The sequence below is a fragment of the Bemisia tabaci genome, chromosome 2, assembly GCF_918797505.1.
Source record: "Bemisia tabaci chromosome 2, PGI_BMITA_v3".
In the NCBI taxonomy this organism is placed as follows: domain Eukaryota; kingdom Metazoa; phylum Arthropoda; class Insecta; order Hemiptera; family Aleyrodidae; genus Bemisia; species Bemisia tabaci.
Window position 1 is genome coordinate 54172795 of NC_092794.1, and position 19021 is coordinate 54191815.

The following is a 19021-nucleotide window of genomic DNA, read 5'->3' on the forward strand; positions in this document are numbered from 1 at the left end:
TTTTTGTAATTGGGCGTATTTCTGTCAAACGGAACTAAGCGCCAAAGTGAGTTCCTTTTGAGGATTTTAGAATCTCGGATAGCGCGTTCAGTCAAACGGAACCAAGCGCCATGGAAAAGCATTGCGAGTATAGGACGGAACGAGCATCGCTTTCCGCAACACCCGCCAATCCAAGCCCCCCTCTCCCTTCTTCCCCCGATGCCGCTTAGTTCCCTTTGATAGAAATAATTCCAATTTTGAGGTTAAGTTTTCAATTTATTTTATACGTCATATCGACACCTTCCGGCCAAAGTATCACAATGCGACGATTAAAAATTTCCGCCGCAATTTTACTTTTTTGGGAAATTTTTCATCGAAGCTGTCCGAAAATTTCACTGAATATTCTTTGTGCTAGCGATTAGGATTACTCGATGTATTACTCATCCAATGAAATGATCAGTTGTCAAAAGCGTAATTTACTGCGAAGCATCTAGACCCGTGATCCGTGAATGAAGTCAAGGGCTTTTCGCTGGTACAATATCATCGCCTTTGACTTTTAAAATTTTCAGGTCGAATCACGCACCGATACTAAGCTGGAAAAATACTCATAACGCCAACAAAATTAAAATAGTTATTTTTTTTCATTCTACGAAGTTCTGAAAAAGTGACATTCTCTTCATGATCATGTACCCTTCAAGTATGCTGCTGTGATAAGGAAAAACGCCTTATGAACATTCAGTAGTTTTTTTGTTTTTTTTTTGGTTTTTGTTTTGTTTTGTTTTTTTACTACTTCAAATAGCCCACGAGGGCTAATCCTTGCGCTTTCATCCCGTCCCCCTCTGTCCTTACAACCAATCCCAGGCAACCATTGTTTGAGACCATCAAACTCGTTGCCAAATTTCTTCCGATATGTTTGTTTTTGGTGAGAAATATGCATAGGCTCTCTCGCTCGTACGGCGTTCTTCTCAGCGACGTAAACAGACCATGCACCGACCTCTTGGCGTCAAATGAAAACTTTTACTTTCAGGGATTCAACACTTCCTCATGGACGATTAGACAGCAACAGTCATACGAGGTGATGGTGAACTCCGGGAGACGTAATGAGCCAAACAAGTTTATCAAAACTCGGTTTGTTTACAAAACGAAACACTCAGCACGTTGTTCACCATCCACCTAGTAGATCATAGCAGGTAGGTCAACAGTGAACGTTAAAGTCCCTGAAGTAAAAGTTTCCAGCGACGCCGAAATATTAATGGAGGGTTTCTTTTTGTCTCTGGTTCTTCCTCAGCACGACAGCGGTGGCGATTCTTGTAAGTTGAAAACATTGGCGGTCCCAGCAATTTGGAATTATTGTTTTTTCTCCATTTAAACCAATGGAAATGTATCGATTATTGGAGGGGCCAGGTGCTCCGACAAGAATCGATTACTGAACACAGGTTCAAGTGGAAAAAAGCCGATGTTGCCAAATTGCTGGATCCGCCTCTGGTGGAGAACATTACTTTTCCTCCATTTAAACGTCTGTAAAACAATCTATTCTACGTGAGGCAGCCTGCTCACCCAGACTCGATATATTCAACGGCTTTAAATGGAGTATTAGCAGTGTTGCCAACCTGCGGAAATCGCCACTGCACAACAGTATGGTTACATACCTGCCAACCATACGTCTCGCGAGTGTAATACCTATCTCCGGCTTAAGTGTTGGCTGGTCCTCGGGACGATCCATCAGTTTAAAGGGGACATCCTTCAGGGTTGTGGTGCTGAGTATCTGGGGGGTGACGGTGCACCAATAGAGGCTGGTTGGTTTGATGTTGAAATACGTGTGAGGGGTGAGGGCGTAAAAGGCGTGCCATGGGCCCGTGTTCTGTCCGTAGCGCGGCGTCAGTGTGAACATGTAGCCTCTACCCGGTATGAGTGTAGGCACCCCCACGTTAGAGCCCAACCGCGCCCAGGAACGTGGGATCTCGCATCTATCGTTGTTGCTACTCAATGTCTTCAAACCCTGATCTATCTCCGGATCCCCCGAGCTGAGAGTCACCATACTTGAAGCCAAGATAATTATGGCTACTGGAAAATAAAAATTTGGAGGAAAGTACACGGAAAAATTAAATGTTGATTTAGCATTTTAGCAAAAAGATCCCCGACAAGTTTCAAATACTGATATTCCATTTTAACAAATGCTAACGTAACTACGCCCACTGCAAAACGAACAAGTTTAAATGTTATGTTAGCATTTTTGTAATGTAAAATCAGCATTTGAAACTTGTCGGACATCGTTTTAACAGTATAAATGCTAAATCAACATTTAATTTTTTTCCGTGTATCAATACCCAGCTTCGGGGGCGTATTCAAAGTCGTTCTTTAAACAGTTCATTGCCTTTGGACGCCCAATTTCATTCACATTGCGATCGGACAATTGGACGTATTGCTATCAAACAGATTTATGTGCAGGTGAGAAATATGGGGTGTGCTCGTCAGTTCTCTGGCCGTAAGAGTGAATGAGAAAAATAAAGCGCCAGTGACGTCAACGGAGATGGATGCCGTCGTCGCGGTAGTAGTCGCGGTCGTAGTGGTCAGTAACTCATGAGACCTGTCCACAACGCTCTCGTGCCATGCCCGCGGCTCATATATCCCGCATTCAGTTGGCACATAACTCTGTTTGCTGAATTTAAAATCCCGCCTTACCAATTCTTCAAAAGGAATCACGCCCACTTTTACATTGTGTCTTATGCAGCTTTCTAGAGCACACCCCATATTTCTCACCTAGTTCTGTTTGATAGAAATGTATGTACGTCCGATGACTTCTCTCCTATCTTTGGCTGTGTTGCTCACGTAGCCCTTGAAGCATCACTACAAAATAGACAAATGGAATCACACGGAGAAAAATCTATGGCTTTATAAACCTATTAGTGGTTCATATGGAACACCTCTAATAGTCGTAAATGAACTAATGATTCTCAGTCTGTGAACCATACAAAGATATCTCGTACCATGCTAAGGTCCGAGGTGCCATCACTATAAGGTATATGTGATGTTATTAAATGTTTCCTTTACTACTGTTAGTGGTGCTCCATATGAATCACTAACTGGTTTATAAGCCGTAGCTTTTTCTCAGTGCGACAAAATATAAACGGTGAAACTACGAGACTAAGTATCTCGTTTGCGGTGTTCGAAAATATCCACTTCCATTTTATTATTTCAATGGAGAAAAAATTAATATTATTCCTTGAAGTTTTCACAGAGTTTTCTTCGCACAGAGAGGGAAAATTATTGGAGTTTTCAAGAATTGGCGTCGAGTAGGTTTCAAATTTAAAGATGAAGTATGATAGGAAGTCTGCAAAATTGCAAACCGAGATACGTGACCTAGTAGTTATGGGGAAAATACGCGCGTTGTTGACGGCGCAGAGATACAACTATTCGTGCTTGATAGCTGTCCGCGTCGCATTTGCAAAATTGAAGGCGAGATGGTGCGAGGCACGAACTCCCAACGCTCTTTTCTATGCTGCCAATGAGTTTTCATTCAGATTCGGAAGAAAAGTTTGGAAATGAGGCCCGAAGACGTCTCTTCTACCCTCGGCTCTATTGTCATTCGTTTTTTTAATTTTTTCAATTTCATGTCTGATTCTTTTTTACGCGGTAATGGTGGACCTGTATCGAAAGCTAGTGTTCACCGGCCCCTTAAAATCTGTGAGGCACGTATTTTTACCAAGCCTTGGGAATATTTTACCCAATTTTGACATCTAAGGGTTACCACTGACAGAAATCTTATGTATCACCGGTCATCACTAAATTTTGTGGGGATGATATTTTTCAGAAAACATTCGGTAAATTTCAATTTTTATTTTCTGCAGTCATGGTAATCATGAGCAACTGTAAGATTCCAAAACTGTTAGAAATAAAAATTTATTGAATGCACTCCACAAAGCTTGTTATCTATGCTTAGTGGATACAATTTGGTTGGAATTGTATAGTATCCTCCTCTATTTCCGCCATTTGGCTCAAATTAAAAACTCATAAATGTCAGAAATTTTTTACACTCGAAGATAATGGTGTTAAATCATAACTTTAAAGGAACGAAAGGGAAAATAATTGTTATCAGATTATATTTAAAGTTTCTTCCTTTCCTTCATTTTTAACGTACAATAACCTCAGTACTTACTTAATATTTTCATGCCGCACTTCCTGTATGCTTTCAACCCAGAAGCTGTATGAGAACTTTTGCTGTGCTGTTAGGGTTCACTGTGAACACAAATTCGGTGTTTCAAAACTAATGGAATTCAAAAGTGCCAGTAGTAAGGGACTCACGCAAAAATGAGGAAAAAATCGGATGTAAAAATTCGAACCCACGTTTGCCTACGTATTCGCCTCTGGGTTTGAGTTATCACTTCTTTCTCTACCTCCATCCGTGCATTAACGCATTTCAACCTTGAAGTTACAAGTCATGTGTGATTAAAGGAAAATTTGAGTGTGCATGTTTCCATTTGTGGAGGATTATAGCCGTGCTAAGGACAAAGGGCGTATGAACATTTCAGAAGTGCCAAATCTCCTACAGTAAAATGTCTCTTTTTAGGGAAATTCATGAGTATTTTCTCTTGAAATTATCAGATAATTTAGATCTGATTCCAAATAAAGTCGGTAAAAAATTACAGGGAAAATATTCACAGATTTCCCTGAAAATTGTTATTTAAACAGAGGACATTTGGCAACGTCTGATGACTTATACGGCGTTCCTCCTGCTGCATGACAGTATAGAAGAACAGCGAACCCCAGCGTTTTTGACGCATCAACTGTGATTTCACGAATTCGTTAGAAAAGCCGAATTTCTTCGAAAACTAGAAATACTCTATTGACGTAATTCTTTTCAGCCGGCTTTGGTACTCCGTTTTACAACAGTTTACACCTCTTTGCGCAGATGTCATAAATGCTATGCATGCACACAAAGGGTGGAAAATTGAACTCGTTTGAAACAGGGCGTACACTGAAAAAAAATTCTCGGCGTTTTTACCAAGGTCCATTGGTACCTTTACCATCTCACTTTTATTTACCAATTATTGGTAATTTTACCAAGACAGACAGGTAACCCTACCTAAAAACCGGTATTTTTACTGTTTTTTTTTCAGGTAAGAATACCACTTTTATTGGTAATCAATTCCCGGTAACTTTGCCATTTTATATCGGTAATTCTACCACAGTTGATAAGAAATATTGGCGTTTTTACCGAGGTCCAGTAAAATTACTGAGAAATTTCAATAATTTTACCGAGAATTCTCGGTAAAATTACCAATTCTATAAATGGTAATTTTACCAAAAAAAAACTGGGATCAAATTGAACCCCGAATTCTTGGTAATTTTACCCTTTTCTTAGTAAATAGGTACACCGAGATTTTTTTTTTCTGTGTAGCTCCTTTAATTTCAATCCAGAGGTGCAAAGGTGCCTCTTTTCTACTCTAAAGAAATTATTAAGCACATTATGAGGAATAAAATATCAAAACTATCAACAGACAACGCAGCACTAACGGTAAAATTCCAGCGAATACGTACAAAAGAACATATTAAAACATGTTAAACGCGTATTAAAACATTTTTATGCAAAAGCAAGGCACCGCTCACCTTGGATAAAAATGAGCAAGTGTTCGTGTGATTCAATTTCAAAACTGAACCGAAATATTAAAATGATCATTATCAGAAGTAAAATACGTTTAATTGCGCAAAGCTTTTACTCAAACATGTTACATTGATGTTAATTTTTTTTGAAGGGCTTTTATGACCACTCTGATGCCATGCTACAGATAATTGCAGTATGAGCTTTGTCAAGTTTCTTGAAAATTCTTTAAATTTTTGCCCCCAAAATTTACAGACACCCAAGTTCAAAATTCTCAAAATAAAATCATCTGGAATTGTGTAGAAAAAAATAATCACAGGTTCCCGAGAGCTTGTGTTCAGTTCACTTGACTTCAGTTTTTTTGACGTGTTTAAAATTTCTGAATTTAAGGCGACGGTCGACTACACTGCTTTGCTACGGAAGAACGCCGTAAAACCCTTCAGGTAAACCCTTAACAACCCCCCAAACCCTTAGCAACTTTCCGTAGATAAAATTCGAATTTCCAGGAAAATCTTCCAGTATTTTTCCTCTTTTTGTTCGGAAAATTGTATTCGTAATCAGATCTTAATTATATGAAAATTTCGAGAGAAAATATTCTGACTCTCCTTAAAAATGAATATTTTGTAGGAAGAAATTTGGCGACTCTCGAATTTTCATACAGCGTTTGTCCTTAGCACGGCAGTACGGGATGAGAGACTTAACAACATTGTTCTCGCTTTGAAAGGTACAGCCACGTACTACGTTTTTAGATTTTTACAGTTTTTTACTGTTTCATCCAACTGAGGATAGCGGAGTTTTCAGCCGAAACGTTTTGGTAGTGTTACATGAAAATTAGCCTTGTTACCAACTGTGTAATTTGTTATTATTGGATCAGAGACCTACTCCCCAAGAGAAAGAAAGCCGCGCAAGGCTCAACCTTGGCACTTGCCATGAAAACCTACGACCAGATAATTTACTCGTTTGCCTCATTGAATCCGTCAACTTTTTCAGTGAGCCTCTAGGGCTTTTCGGTTTTAGACTCCTAGAGGGGGTCGAGATCGGAACAGGGGGTCCTAGCTCGAAGGGGTTAAAGGACTCGTCCATTAATGTGAATTCTGGCGCATTGACGTCATCGTCATTGGTTACGAGGCGATGCAACGGGCAGTCCTGACTCATCATGCTGTTGTAAGTGGGAGCCCAAAGAAATCCATACGTCTGTCCGTAGAGCAAGTAGTCTGTGTAGTGCCGGCAGTTGCAACGAGACAAACGGTATAACAGCACCCTGTAAATCCAATAAGTAACTTTTATTAGCGTCGGGATACACTAAACTGTACTGCATTTTGCAATTTGGAACTATAATTTCTGGCTCCTCTGGAAAAACACTTACGTGCGTAGGAGGGGAACTAATGGCACATACGTTGTTTTGAAACCAGGCTGGAATTGATAGTTCCAAATTGCAAAATGTAGTCCAAATATGAGTCGTAAAGGCTGAAAAAAAGACGGGGAGCCCTCTTGGATTCTAGTAAATGTCAAGGTTTCTGAGGATAGTCAAGTGCCGGGAACGATGAAATTTTTCTGCAACGTTCCCGGCGCATGGGGTGTGCAAACCCCCCCCCCCCCCCCCAGCCCTGTTCGCCCGAAATAAAGAAGGAAGAAAAATGGAAAAAAGAAAGGGAAGGAACGGAGAAGAGGAGAAGAAAGGGTGTTCGTATTTATTCATTTTGTATGACAAAATTGACTTAAGCAGCATTTAAAATTTCTAAAATTTTCTAGTGGAAGCCCCCCGGGCCCCTCTTCTGCTTCCCGCCCCCGTTCGAAGTGTCTGGATGCGCGCCTGTGTGCCGTTGGCGTTGGTTTTTCAAACTGCCGTAAAATACTATCGTAGAAATGTGCTTCTTTGTGTGAGGGTGTGCGTCTGTGTGCTCATTCTCTTCTACATCGGACTTTCTTGGGAAGATAGATTCTAAAAGGAAACCTACTGGAACGTTTCCGGATGGATCTTAAAACCCAACCGGCTATATAGACTTCCCGCTTTAATCTATTCGAGCATAAAGCGGAATCTTCTCAGGGATGAGAAAAAAAGTGCACGGAAAAATACGCACGGTTTAAATATTAAACTTACTAATCAAATCCATTTTTAATGAATTTTTATTTGAATTTTTATTTCCTTGAAAGATTTTAATAGATTTTTAAGGAATTTCATACAATTTTTGAGGGATCGAGTTTGCAACCCACAGCAAATAACCAAAAATTCAAGAAGGAACTTTGAAGTTAGACTCCTGCGTTTTATTTCTCTGGAATTGAGTTCTTATACTATTTCTAGACTTCTCACGGCTTTTTGCATGTATTATGAAAGTTTCAAACTTTTTTTTCTTTAAATATCATGAAATGTTGCATCTCTGATTCTCTGTTGATGACCCCTATACGCACGAGGGTCTGGGATAGCCTGGCTTTTAGCGTGGCGGAGACTTGCATGGTGTACTCATCACGCGGCGAGACACTTATATGGAACTCGTTACAGTCGTGGTTATACAAAAATATTCTTGGAAAAAGGCATCGAAAGCTCTATGGAAACATTTCGTCCCGTCGCTTACGCCTTGACATGGTTGCCTTGTGTAAGGCGGTAAAGAGGGGAAAATTTGGTTTTCCTGGATTGGATTATAATGGAACAAATGGGTTCTTTCGGATTGCAAAAATTATATAGGAATTAACAAAAGAAATAATTAGAATAGTTTCTATTTTTGTTTTTGCAAAGTTTTTTTCGAAGAAACAGTCAGAAAAGTCTCATAAGGCTAAGCTGTCATTCTTAGCAAAAAAAGCGTATGTCCGATGGAATTCCTGTGCGCATGTGCCTTTTTGAAAATAAATAAACGGCAGTATGTGTTTCCCCTACTGTAACGAGGGAAAAACGCCGCACGGAAATTCGGAGGTTGCTTGCAGTTTCTTATGCCAAAATATTTATTCTCTAGACAATATATGAATACGTGTTTTCGAAATTTTTAAACAAATTTAATTAAATTGCACTTAAACATTTTTGAAAATAAATTATCAATAGATTTCCGTTCTATCGATTGAAATTTTGCAACGTTTGGATCCTTATACGGCATTTTTTTCTCAGCACGGTAATACCATGGAATGATCTTCCTTTCATTTATTCAGAGTTCGATTGAGAAATAATAGACATTCCCTATAACATATCGTAGTATAGAGTCGAGCGATTTTTCAAAATTCTCAAATTCTTTTACCTCATTATTTTTAATCATCGAACATTTTTTGCAACAAGCTACTGCTCATCTCTCACATCGAGCAAATTGCGACTATCGCTCGGCTTAAACGGAATTATAAGAATTTCTCGTTTATTAAATTATAATCCACCTTAAAATTAGTTATTATCATGCAATATTTGTCAGCTTCGCACATTTTACTGTCATAACCTTTAATATTTGTTGCCGCATATCATGCAGATCTGAAAAAATGCGTGTTTTAAGCCATCTTTTTTTAAACGTTTGTCCTCTTTAAAGGATGAAAGTTCACTCTAGAGTATCAATTGTGAAGGTCATTTTCAAAAAGACATAAGCATCAGAGATGAGATTTTGATAACAACTGTAAAAACTGTTTTAATTGACTGTCTCACCTCAAACAAATTATATCATAATTCGAGGGCAATTAGAAATCTGATCGTATGGTTATTTCACAAACTGTCGTATGATTTGAATCGAAGAAGAAAAAAAAAAATTGGCGCTTGAGTCCTTTACAGTAAGAACGGACAAATTTCAACACTTCATTCCCAGTTGAAGTCAATTTTATAGATTCTCAAGCCATAATGTGATCTGAAATTGTATTTACACTTTTATATTGCAAATTATGATGACAACACAATCGGATGATTTTAGTAGTAACTATAATGACAATTCCTTTACTGCAAATCCAATTATTATTTTTCCAAAAATGCCACGATCACATGGATACTTTTTTCAGGAGTTTCTTTTTTCTCATACTTCCACTTTCAATTTTTTGTTTAATATTTCCGATCACAGCTGGTGTGACATAAAGTCCGTTATGTCACGCTATCGCTCGACTCGGAATAATTTTTTTTTTTTTTTTTTTTTTTTTTTTTTTTTTTTATTGATGATGAGGGGAAAAATTCGCTACACTCGGAATAATTTGCATTTGATAGAATCGTTGCGATCAACCTGATTTTTTCGTTTTGTTTTTGCGAACATGCTCTTTTCATACTTTAAATCTTGCTTCCTTCGTCCGAAAAACGACGATTTGAACAAAACCCCCGAGTTACCGAAGAGAGAGGCCCAAAAAAGCATTTTTCGAAGCCTCTTTCACCAAGAGGTTAAATGGATTACATTTTGCAATAAGGAACCACTATCTCTGGCTCCTCTGTGAAAGCACCTTTCTGCATTGGGGAAACCCATGGCATATATGTTGTCCCTAAAATCAGCCAGATATAGTGGTTCCTTATTGCAAAATGTAATCCAAATAAAGTCACGAGGTGATGGAACCAAAACTCTAACAAGACGAAACATGTAGGTTTACCTGCCAACCATCCGTCTCGCTAGTATAATAGCGGACTCTGGTTTGAGTGTCGAGCGGCCCACCTCGGGATCTATCTTTTTGAAAGGGACTCCCTTCAAGGTATCGGTGCTGAGATCTGGGGGGTGACGGTGCACCAATAGAGGCTGTTTGGTTTGATGTAGAAATAGGTGTCAGAAGTGAGGGCGAAGAAAGCGTGCCAAGGTCCAGTGTTCTGCCCGTAGCGCGGCGATAGTGAGAACATGTAAGCTGTGCCCGCCACCAGTTTGGGCACCCCCGGCCGGATTCGAACCCAGATGAAACCATGACCGCGTAATTCCGCATTTTTCGCTGTTGCTTAAGGTCCGAAAGCTATGTTTCGATTCAAGGTTCGCGCCAGGGAGCATTGAATTCCAAACCAGAATAACCATGAAAACTAGAAAAGAGTTGATGCATTCAGAAATACACTGTTGAAAATCAAAGAGTAAAATGCAGTACCGAAATCTCTAAAGCGCCTAAAATTTCCGATTGATATGAATGCGAAGTGAAACTAGCACCATAAAAGCGCATGCTACTCCGCGAAAAGAGTTGATTCCCCTTCGCAATAGTGTGAGTCACTCCGTGAGAATAGATTCCATTCCGCATTCATATTACTCGGGGGTTTTTGGGTGTTGTAGAGACTCCGACACAGAATTTCATTGCAACATCTTTAACAGTGTATTACGCCTGTGGGCACGTAGAGTACGCTACCAGGTATGGGATCAAAATAATACTGTGACCGAATCTGTGAAAAAGGAATCTTATCTTCTGGAGAAATTTAAAAAAAAAAAAAAAAAAAAAAAAAAAAAAAAAAAAAAATGAATGATTACAGCATAATTTAGGGTTAGATTTGCTCAAACTTTCAAAATTAAAGGCACCTCTACCTCTACCAACGTTAATGACGGCGCAGAAGTACAACTATTCGTGCATGATGAATGTTCATATGTTCATGTTCTATCTGCAAAATTGAAGGCGCAATGGCGTAAGGCGTGCATTCGCAATGGTCCGTTATATCCTTTCAATTATAGGTCTTTGTTGCTATTAAATTCAGGAGAAAATTTTTAAAAAAAAGGCCCGATGTCGATTCCTATCTTCGGCTGTCTTGTTCACGTGGCATTCGAAGCATCGCAGCACAAAAAAGACCAACGGAACAAACACAACAAGGAAATAGAGCGAGGGAGAGGACGGGCGTTGATGACGGCGTAGAGATACAACTATTCGTGCTTGATGAATGTCCATGTTGCGTCTGCAAAATTGAAGGCGCGATGACGCGACGCGGGACGTGAACTCGCAATTCTCCGCTCTATGCTGCAAATAAGTTTTTGTTCATTCGGGAAAAAAAGTTTGAAAACGTGGCCCCAATACGTCTCTTCTCTCTTCGCCTCTATTGTCACTCAATTTTTTATTTTTTCAATTTGATGTCTGATCCTTTTTTACGCGGTATTTGTGGACCTTTATCGAAAGCTCTTATGTACCGGCTCCATGCAATATGGAGATGGAGCACGTGTCTTTAGCAAGCTTCAGGTCAACTTGACCTGACTTGGACATCCAAGAGTTAAAAGTGGGGGGACTAAAGTGGTGGGTTTTTTTATCTTATCTAACGAATTTGGTACAAGGTGAAAAATACAATTCTTCATTAGATAATGGACTCAAGCTCAGATATAATAATTAAGAAGATTAGTCTACTCTTTAAAAAAAGTGTAATGCAATTTTGAAAAAATTTCAAAAGAAGAAATTAGCTTCTTATTGTTTTGAACCAACGAGATTTTTCAATATAATAGCAAAATTAGGACAATTTTACACGAATAAAAACATTTTCAGTGATCGTACAAAAGAACGATGAAAAGTATCAGCGCCATCGTCTGGCACGAAGTGCATTTGCTTTTTGACTAGAATGGTTCGCTGAATTAAAAATCATGTGCCTTGTGACGTCTGAGGGACTCAGTAGAGTGCGTGACAGCTAATTTAAAATACACAGCATGGATCTCCAAAGTACAAAAGTGTGACGCAGTTTAAGTCACAATCGCTTCACATTGCACGTGTTTTCCTTATTTTATTTTATAAGGATTACAAGATTGCTACTACGTAAGCACATTCTTTCCTTATTCTAGATGCTCCAATTTACCACGAGATGCGTTCTGTTACACAGGCCTCATAGAACTTTCAATTTTTCAAAAAATGATTTAAAGTACTCACTGAACATTCACGTTTAAATCTACAGAGTCCTAGATCCTAGGATATTTTAAAAGATAATTTATTATAGTCACTGAACATTCTGCGTTTACGCCTTAAGAGTCCTAGGGCGCGTGAAGCTCACTCTTCGAATATCTGTTGGCGAGTGAACGATCGTTGAATTTTTTAGAAATCAATACGTAATGTAAATGGTAACTAAGTGCACAGAGTTCAAATTCGTTCGGAAAATGTTTAAAAAATCTGAGCCTCACGTCAATCTGTCTGCTCTATTTCTACCTCATTTCGCGTGCCTCACACGGTTACCAGTTTAAGACCGTGAATTCGACATCCATTAAATACACATGCTTCACGATAAAAAAAACTGTTGATACAAATGGATGACAAGTAAGAAAATACAATCAGAACAATTTCTCATTCCCAGTAAATGCTACACAACGTTACTTCCATAATTTTTGAAGTTCAAGTGTTACTTATTTTTTCGCCATGCTTTCTTCAAGCCCAGGGAATTAGCCTCATTTTTTCATCAACCTTATCAACCAGAAAGTTAAAGAATTTATAGCTTTTGCATGAAGTAGGCTCTGTCTGTCACTAACGTTCATGCAGCTGCTCTGGCAGCATTGACCATTAAAAAAGAGTGCAAAATGTTAATGTCAAAGACAGGAAGCTCTTTAAAAATTCCGAAATAAAGGAATTAGGAAACTCCTTCTTTTCATTTTACTGGCGTTAAAATTGTAACTTGCTTTTTTTAAGAATTTTGCTGATTATTTCTTATTAAATTTTATTGTGTATGAGCCTCTCGTCAATTTTTAGTTTTGTATGTTGCGTATTCTCATGTTTAATTCGTGTTTTGCACTGCTAGAAATGATTTTTCGAATTTAAAAAACAGTTATTGATATGTTTACATAACCTTTATTCACGATGAATTCAACACATGTTTTACTTAAATAAAACGAAAAACGATTTCTAATTTGGATATGTTCACCCTTTTTTTACTCTCTCTCTCTTAATAGATTTAACGATCAATGCTATTAGGATTTTGCTGATACTGAATACGCATCAGAATCTGATCCCGACTCTGATCCTGACTCTGATTCCGATTCTGATCCTGATCTTGACCCTGATTTTGATCTCGATCTAGACCGACGCACGCTCTTTTCTTTCTGTGGCGGTTTTCCCAACTTGATTTTATTGCCATAATAGTCCTGGAGCGTGAAATCTTCGTCCCAGACGTTAGTTTTTGATGTCAACGGGTAGTACAAGGGACAATCAGCACTTATGGTCTGGTAGGTGATGTCCGCAGGTGTCCCGTAAGTCGTTCCGTAGAGCAGATAATCCGTGTAATGTGGACAGTTGCAGCGGTGGGCTCGATACGTAAACATTCTATGGATCAACATGCCGTGTGGTTAAAATACGCAAAACATTAGGAAGAAGACCCCGTATCTGCTATGCAGCCCAACCCCTCACTTAAAAGACCGCTCCTTTGGTCATTTTTCAGAGTTTTAAAGAAACTTCTATGAAACTTATTATCAGCCGATTGGCCCAAGAAATCTTCAGAACGAACCATGACCAATATTGAGTGTTTATATTCTTTAAATTGAAAAATATATGTTTTCATCGCGTGATATTTGGATAATCAGGCTATGTCTCTAAAATATAAGTGAAGCAGGATTGGAGGTTATTACGCATTGCTTAGCGCAAGAATAATAGAAATTGGCTCAGTACATCCCTCGAGAGAACTATGAATGATGTAAATTAGCATTATGAGGGTCAAAGAGCCTGGATGATAGCTTACTGAGTTACTGATGGACCATTCGATAAAATGAGAATTTTAAAGAGTCCCGTGACACTTTTCCTAATTAAAACCTTACTGAAAACGCTTTGGACATACTGACATAGACAATTCCTATTACCTACTTATCGGCAGAACTTAGCTGTTCGTGTTTCCATTTAAATCAAAAAGTCAAACATCATGTTACGAAAGACCCAAAACCAAGTAGAGACTGCAGTGATGTCAAAATTTCATCATGGCCATCCGCACTTGTCTCTGCGAAACAGAAAAACTCATCAAAGAGGTAACCATCGTATCACGGGAAAATTTTCACTGTGAGAGTCTGCTCTTAATGAGTTTATAATTTTGCGACGAGAATATGTGTTTCGCAGAAACATGCAGCAATCGCCATGACGTAATGCCACCAACTTTGTCCCTATAAACTGAGAGATGCTCGGCAAACTCGTTCATTTTTGAAGCAACGCAAGTCAAATCCGGTACTAATCGGGAGAAAACTTGTCGCTTAACAAGTAACTAGCAGTAATCCTTTTCACTGAAATATCCCACCTCTTCTAACCTACGGTGCGCTTTTAAACTCGTTTAGAAAAACTTAGTAAGCTGCAGAAAATGTTTTAATCTTAAGACATCCTGCAATTTATTAGTCAAACGGAACTATGTGTATTATGACCTGAGCCCTGTTATGCATGCATTCTTATGGCTCTCAGAGCTCAATTCTTATTGCACATGGTTCCGTTTGACAGAAATACGCCCGATTGATTCTCTCGTTGTGGATTTAAAATGAAGGATCATCACATAAAAATTAATTGGTTCCACAATTCACGGGGTTCCGACTTCTTCTTCGTTACAGATATACAGAAGTTTCTGTTATAATGTATAAAGTCATAATGTTTTTTTCTCAAAAGTCTTTCATATTTTCCTTTTTACAATGATATTATAAAGATCTCGTCACACCCCTATACTCAAATAAAAACCATATCGATGGCTAAAATGCGATACCGAGTATCTCCATTGCGCTGTTTCATCATCTCCATTCCTATTTTATTTTTTCGAGGCGGAACACATTAATTTAATTGCTTGAAATTTACACAGAATATTCTCCTAACTGAAGAGAAGAAAAATCAAGGAAGTTTTCAAGCAATTATGTTGACTAGTTTTCCAAGGAAAAAGCAAAGTATGACTGAAGTTCTACAACGTCGCAAACAGAAATAACTTTGCTAGAGGCTGAGAGTGTTCACCAAGGCCAATCATCCCCCTCTTGTCTTTACCCCTCCCGTGACGAAAAAACGGGGAAAGGGGCTAAAAGGGGGGCGGAACCAGAGACAGATACGTGGTCTCGCACTTCAGCCATCGATATGAAACCTCCATACGAAACGAGTCGTTACACCTAAAGCCACTGAAATGAACATGTTTGACTAGTACTCACATGCCGATCATGCGTAGAGCGAGGGCTCTGCCAACTTTAGGGTTGATCCTCTTGCGTCCTTTGAGCGGTCCGATCTCTATGTAGTGATAATCTCTCAGGTACTCGGCGGTAGAGATGAGTTTCGGGATGGTGAAGCATCCGTAGAACGCCGTCGGTTTGATGTTGAAGTAGGTGTACGGCGTGATAGCGTAGAACGCGTGCCACGGGCCGGAATTCTGAACGTACGTGTAGAATGGCTGCAGCGTGTACATGTACCCGTGGCTAGGTTTTAACCTCGGTGGATCGTCGTTTTCGTTCGCACTGCAAGGGCCAAGCAGGGATGCCAGCAACACAACCATGGTCAAACCATGGTGTCTAGGAACTGGAAAAACCGGGATCAATTGGACCTATTTCTATCAAACAGATTTATATGCAAGTGAGAAATATGGGGTGTGCTCGTCAGTTCTCTGGCCGAAAGAGCGAATGATAATAATAAAGCGCCAGTGACGTCAACGGAAATGGATGCGGCTCCTCGGTCGGGGCTCCTCGTAGCTCTTCGGCTTTAACTCATGAGCCCTGTTCACAACGCTCTCGTGCCATGCCCGCGGCTCATATATCTCGCATTCAGCTGGCACATACTTCTGTTTGCTGAATTTAAAATCCCGCTTTTCCAATTCATCAAAAGGAACCACGCTCACTTTTCATTGTTTCTTATGTAGCTTTCTAGAGCACACCCCATATTTCTCACCTGGATATAGATCTGTTTGACAGATATACGTCCAATTGGACTATTTCTATCAAATGGAACTATGTACATGAAGGCATGAGCCCTGATACCCATGAGAATACATGCACAACAGGGCTCACCTCATAATGCACATAGTTCCGTTTGATAGAAATACGTCCAATTGGAAGTATTTATGCTAAAAGGAACTACGCATGGGGTTTACGTGTTACATAGTTCCTTTTAGCATAAATGTGTCCAATTGGGGAACCAAAAACATCCGGAAAAATCAGGAATGGACCACGAGATAAGAGCCAGCAATAAAATTGTGGATAAAGAACACATTTAACAACAGGTATTTTGTTTAAGGAGAGCAGGTTTCGATGAGAGTCGTTTTTGTGCCCACCCTGAATTTCCTCAACTCTATACGATTGTTTACTGATTGAAGGTCTATATTTTGCGGAATGCATCATGGTTTGGCCATTTTCGGGTCTAATACTGGTCTAAATATGGATCTGAAGGCCGATTTTAAGGAAAAGTGTGGGGCTTTAAGGGTTTGCGGTTGAATGCCGAAAAGCCCGTATTTTTCGACAAAATTGGCCTTCAGACCTATGCTTAGACCTGTATTAGACCAGAAAAGAGACCGAAAATGACCAGGTTATGATGCATTCCGTAAAATATAGACCTTTTTCGAGTAACAAATTGTCGAGTCGAAGAGATTCATATAAAGTGGGCCCAAAAACGCACCTTGATCGATACCCTTTTCTTTGAATTTAAAACCTCCGTTTAGGAACTGTAAAGAGATAAGTTGTTTTAAAATTTTATTACGATTTTTCTTAAATTTCCGACCTATGCCTTTGAATTTCACAATTTGTTGCAAATTTCATATAATAAATTGTAACATGCGTTGCAATTCGTCACTAGCATCCGTTTCAGTCACACAAAAATTAACATAAAAAACAATCTTGTACTCATCAATGATTTTCTTACCCTTTTATTCCAAAGTGCGATTAAATTACTTCGCTGCATTGGTGATAATTCAATTGTAGGGGTATTCAGTACACCAGGACGGTGACTTTATACATAAAACGGTAAAATTCAGAAATACCGCGCAGGTACCCAAAGAGAAACAATTTCATCAAATGCACGGTACACGCGTGCCAACATGTAGAATGAGTGAAGATTTATGATGTAGTCACTGAAAATAATATACTGGAATACACTAAGATATTTACATCTTTAAATAGCGGAGATTTGAACATATTTGATATTATTGTTTCTTGTTTAAGAAAAATTAATGTCGGTACCTACAGAAAGTTTTTTGAAGAAATAATCTAGTACCTATAATAAACAAAAATCGCTGTGATTTATGATTATAAAAACAATTTTCTCACAGCTGTATGGACTGTAGCAATTTCAAAATTGTTCAATTTTGAATAAAATCGTCAATTCTCAGTCTACCGCCCTCCAAAAACCGAATAAAGATATGGTCAAGTCTCTTATTTCCGCTCTTGAATAATCCAATAAAGCTCTCTCGTCTGTGCGCAAAATTTATTGTTAGTTACGTGCCGAAATTTAAAAAAAAAAGTCATTCAAATGACATTATTAAATATCAATAACTCACCAAACATAGTGAAGCCTTCAGGACCATGGAATCAGAAGATCCAGATTCAAACAAACTCTCACTAATGATTATCTACTTCTAAAAATGTTGGATTTGTATTCCAGTTCGCGTGGTTAAATTATACGCAAAAAATGGATCCCTATTCAAAAGATGACGCAAATACCATTACTCTTTTGCGCTTTGGATTGTCGTCAGAATTTTTTAAAACGACACGCAGAGTAGGAAAAAAGCTTCAGTTCTGAAGGATAGAGGCGTGGATAGGAGAAACCCAGGCCAGAGCCTGCCTCCTGAGAAGGCTGTTGCCCACCCCCATACCTCCCCCCCCCCCCCCCCACTATCCAAACGGCTTGTAGCCCCCTAGAGGAGTTGTGATTGTGTATGGTCACTTAATACTAGCAGAGTCTTTTGCGGGGCAAATGAACCCTTGTCCCCCCCTTCACCCACAAAAGTTTACGAAGCGTGCTTATATGCACAAGAAACACCTAAGTTTTCGGTCTATGCCTAACGGAAAGTCTCGGTCGTGCGAACTGAACTTTAGTTGAATAAAATTTCAGTACAATTTGAATATGATTTTAGGTGAAGTTATTATTTTTACGCTCTTTAAGTGAAACAATGCGAATAGATTATGACTTTCCTTCCTTCTTTTTCGTTTATTTATTAATATCGAATTTTAAATGAAGTTGAAACTAAAAGTACATTGATTCTTTGTCATAGTTACAAAATATCGCAAACCGGCCAAATTTTAGTTGTTTAAACAGGAAGTTTGTGAATACTCGGCCCTTGAAGTCTGACTCATACTTAGAATACCCAAGAACACCGCGCGCCGAGACTAAATGTTGGTTTCAATCTCGAGTATTGTAAACTCTCCGGAGACCAAATTGCATACCCTAAAAAATGAAGGATTAAGCCCACTTATTAATGCCTAAGCCAGTTCAATAGAAAGCATCGAAAGAGTCTGTGCCGTACCCTATATAAAAAATGTGTTTGTGGAACGACTTTACAACTCTGATATATGAATCTCGTTATGATATCACAATAAACGGTCAAAACTGAAAAATCCCCATTTCAAACTCTCATCGTCTAGTATAAGGAATTTCAACCTGTTTGTGCTTTCGAACCGTCCCATTGCTCACCGAGTGCCTCCTAGCAGGTTTTTTAATTTTCCTTTT

General features: G+C 39.0%; 2 protein-coding genes across 6 annotated transcripts in view; one reads left to right on the forward strand and one right to left on the reverse strand.

Moving 5' to 3' along the window:
- The window catches only part of f (espin protein forked), a 161542-nt gene that overhangs the window by 105085 nt on the left and 37436 nt on the right, over positions 1–19021 (forward strand). The gene's annotated exons all lie outside the window — the stretch shown is intronic.
- Positions 870–18040, reverse strand: LOC109041394 (uncharacterized). 2 transcript variants are annotated; one of them, XR_011899100.1, is made up of 4 exons: positions 17853–18040; positions 15526–15886; positions 10106–13693; positions 870–6839 (listed from the first exon to the last, which is right to left on the reverse strand). XR_011899100.1 is itself a non-coding variant. In XM_019057743.2 (3 exons), the coding sequence occupies exons 1-3, from the start codon at positions 17857–17859 to the stop codon at positions 13342–13344; spliced, it is 720 nt and encodes a 239-aa protein (XP_018913288.2). In that variant the 5' UTR covers positions 17860–18040; the 3' UTR covers positions 9686–13341. The 2 variants fall into 2 exon arrangements, 1 of the variants encoding a protein (XP_018913288.2); XM_019057743.2 differs by lacking the exon at positions 870–6839 and having other exon boundaries at positions 9686–13693.

Excerpts from the sequence above, each read along its gene's own strand:
- LOC109041394 (XM_019057743.2), bottom strand. Across the intron at positions 13,694-15,525 it reads GCTCTACGCATGATCGGCAT|AATGTTTACGTATCGAGCCC; the intron begins GTGAGTACTAGT and ends GTTGATCCATAG.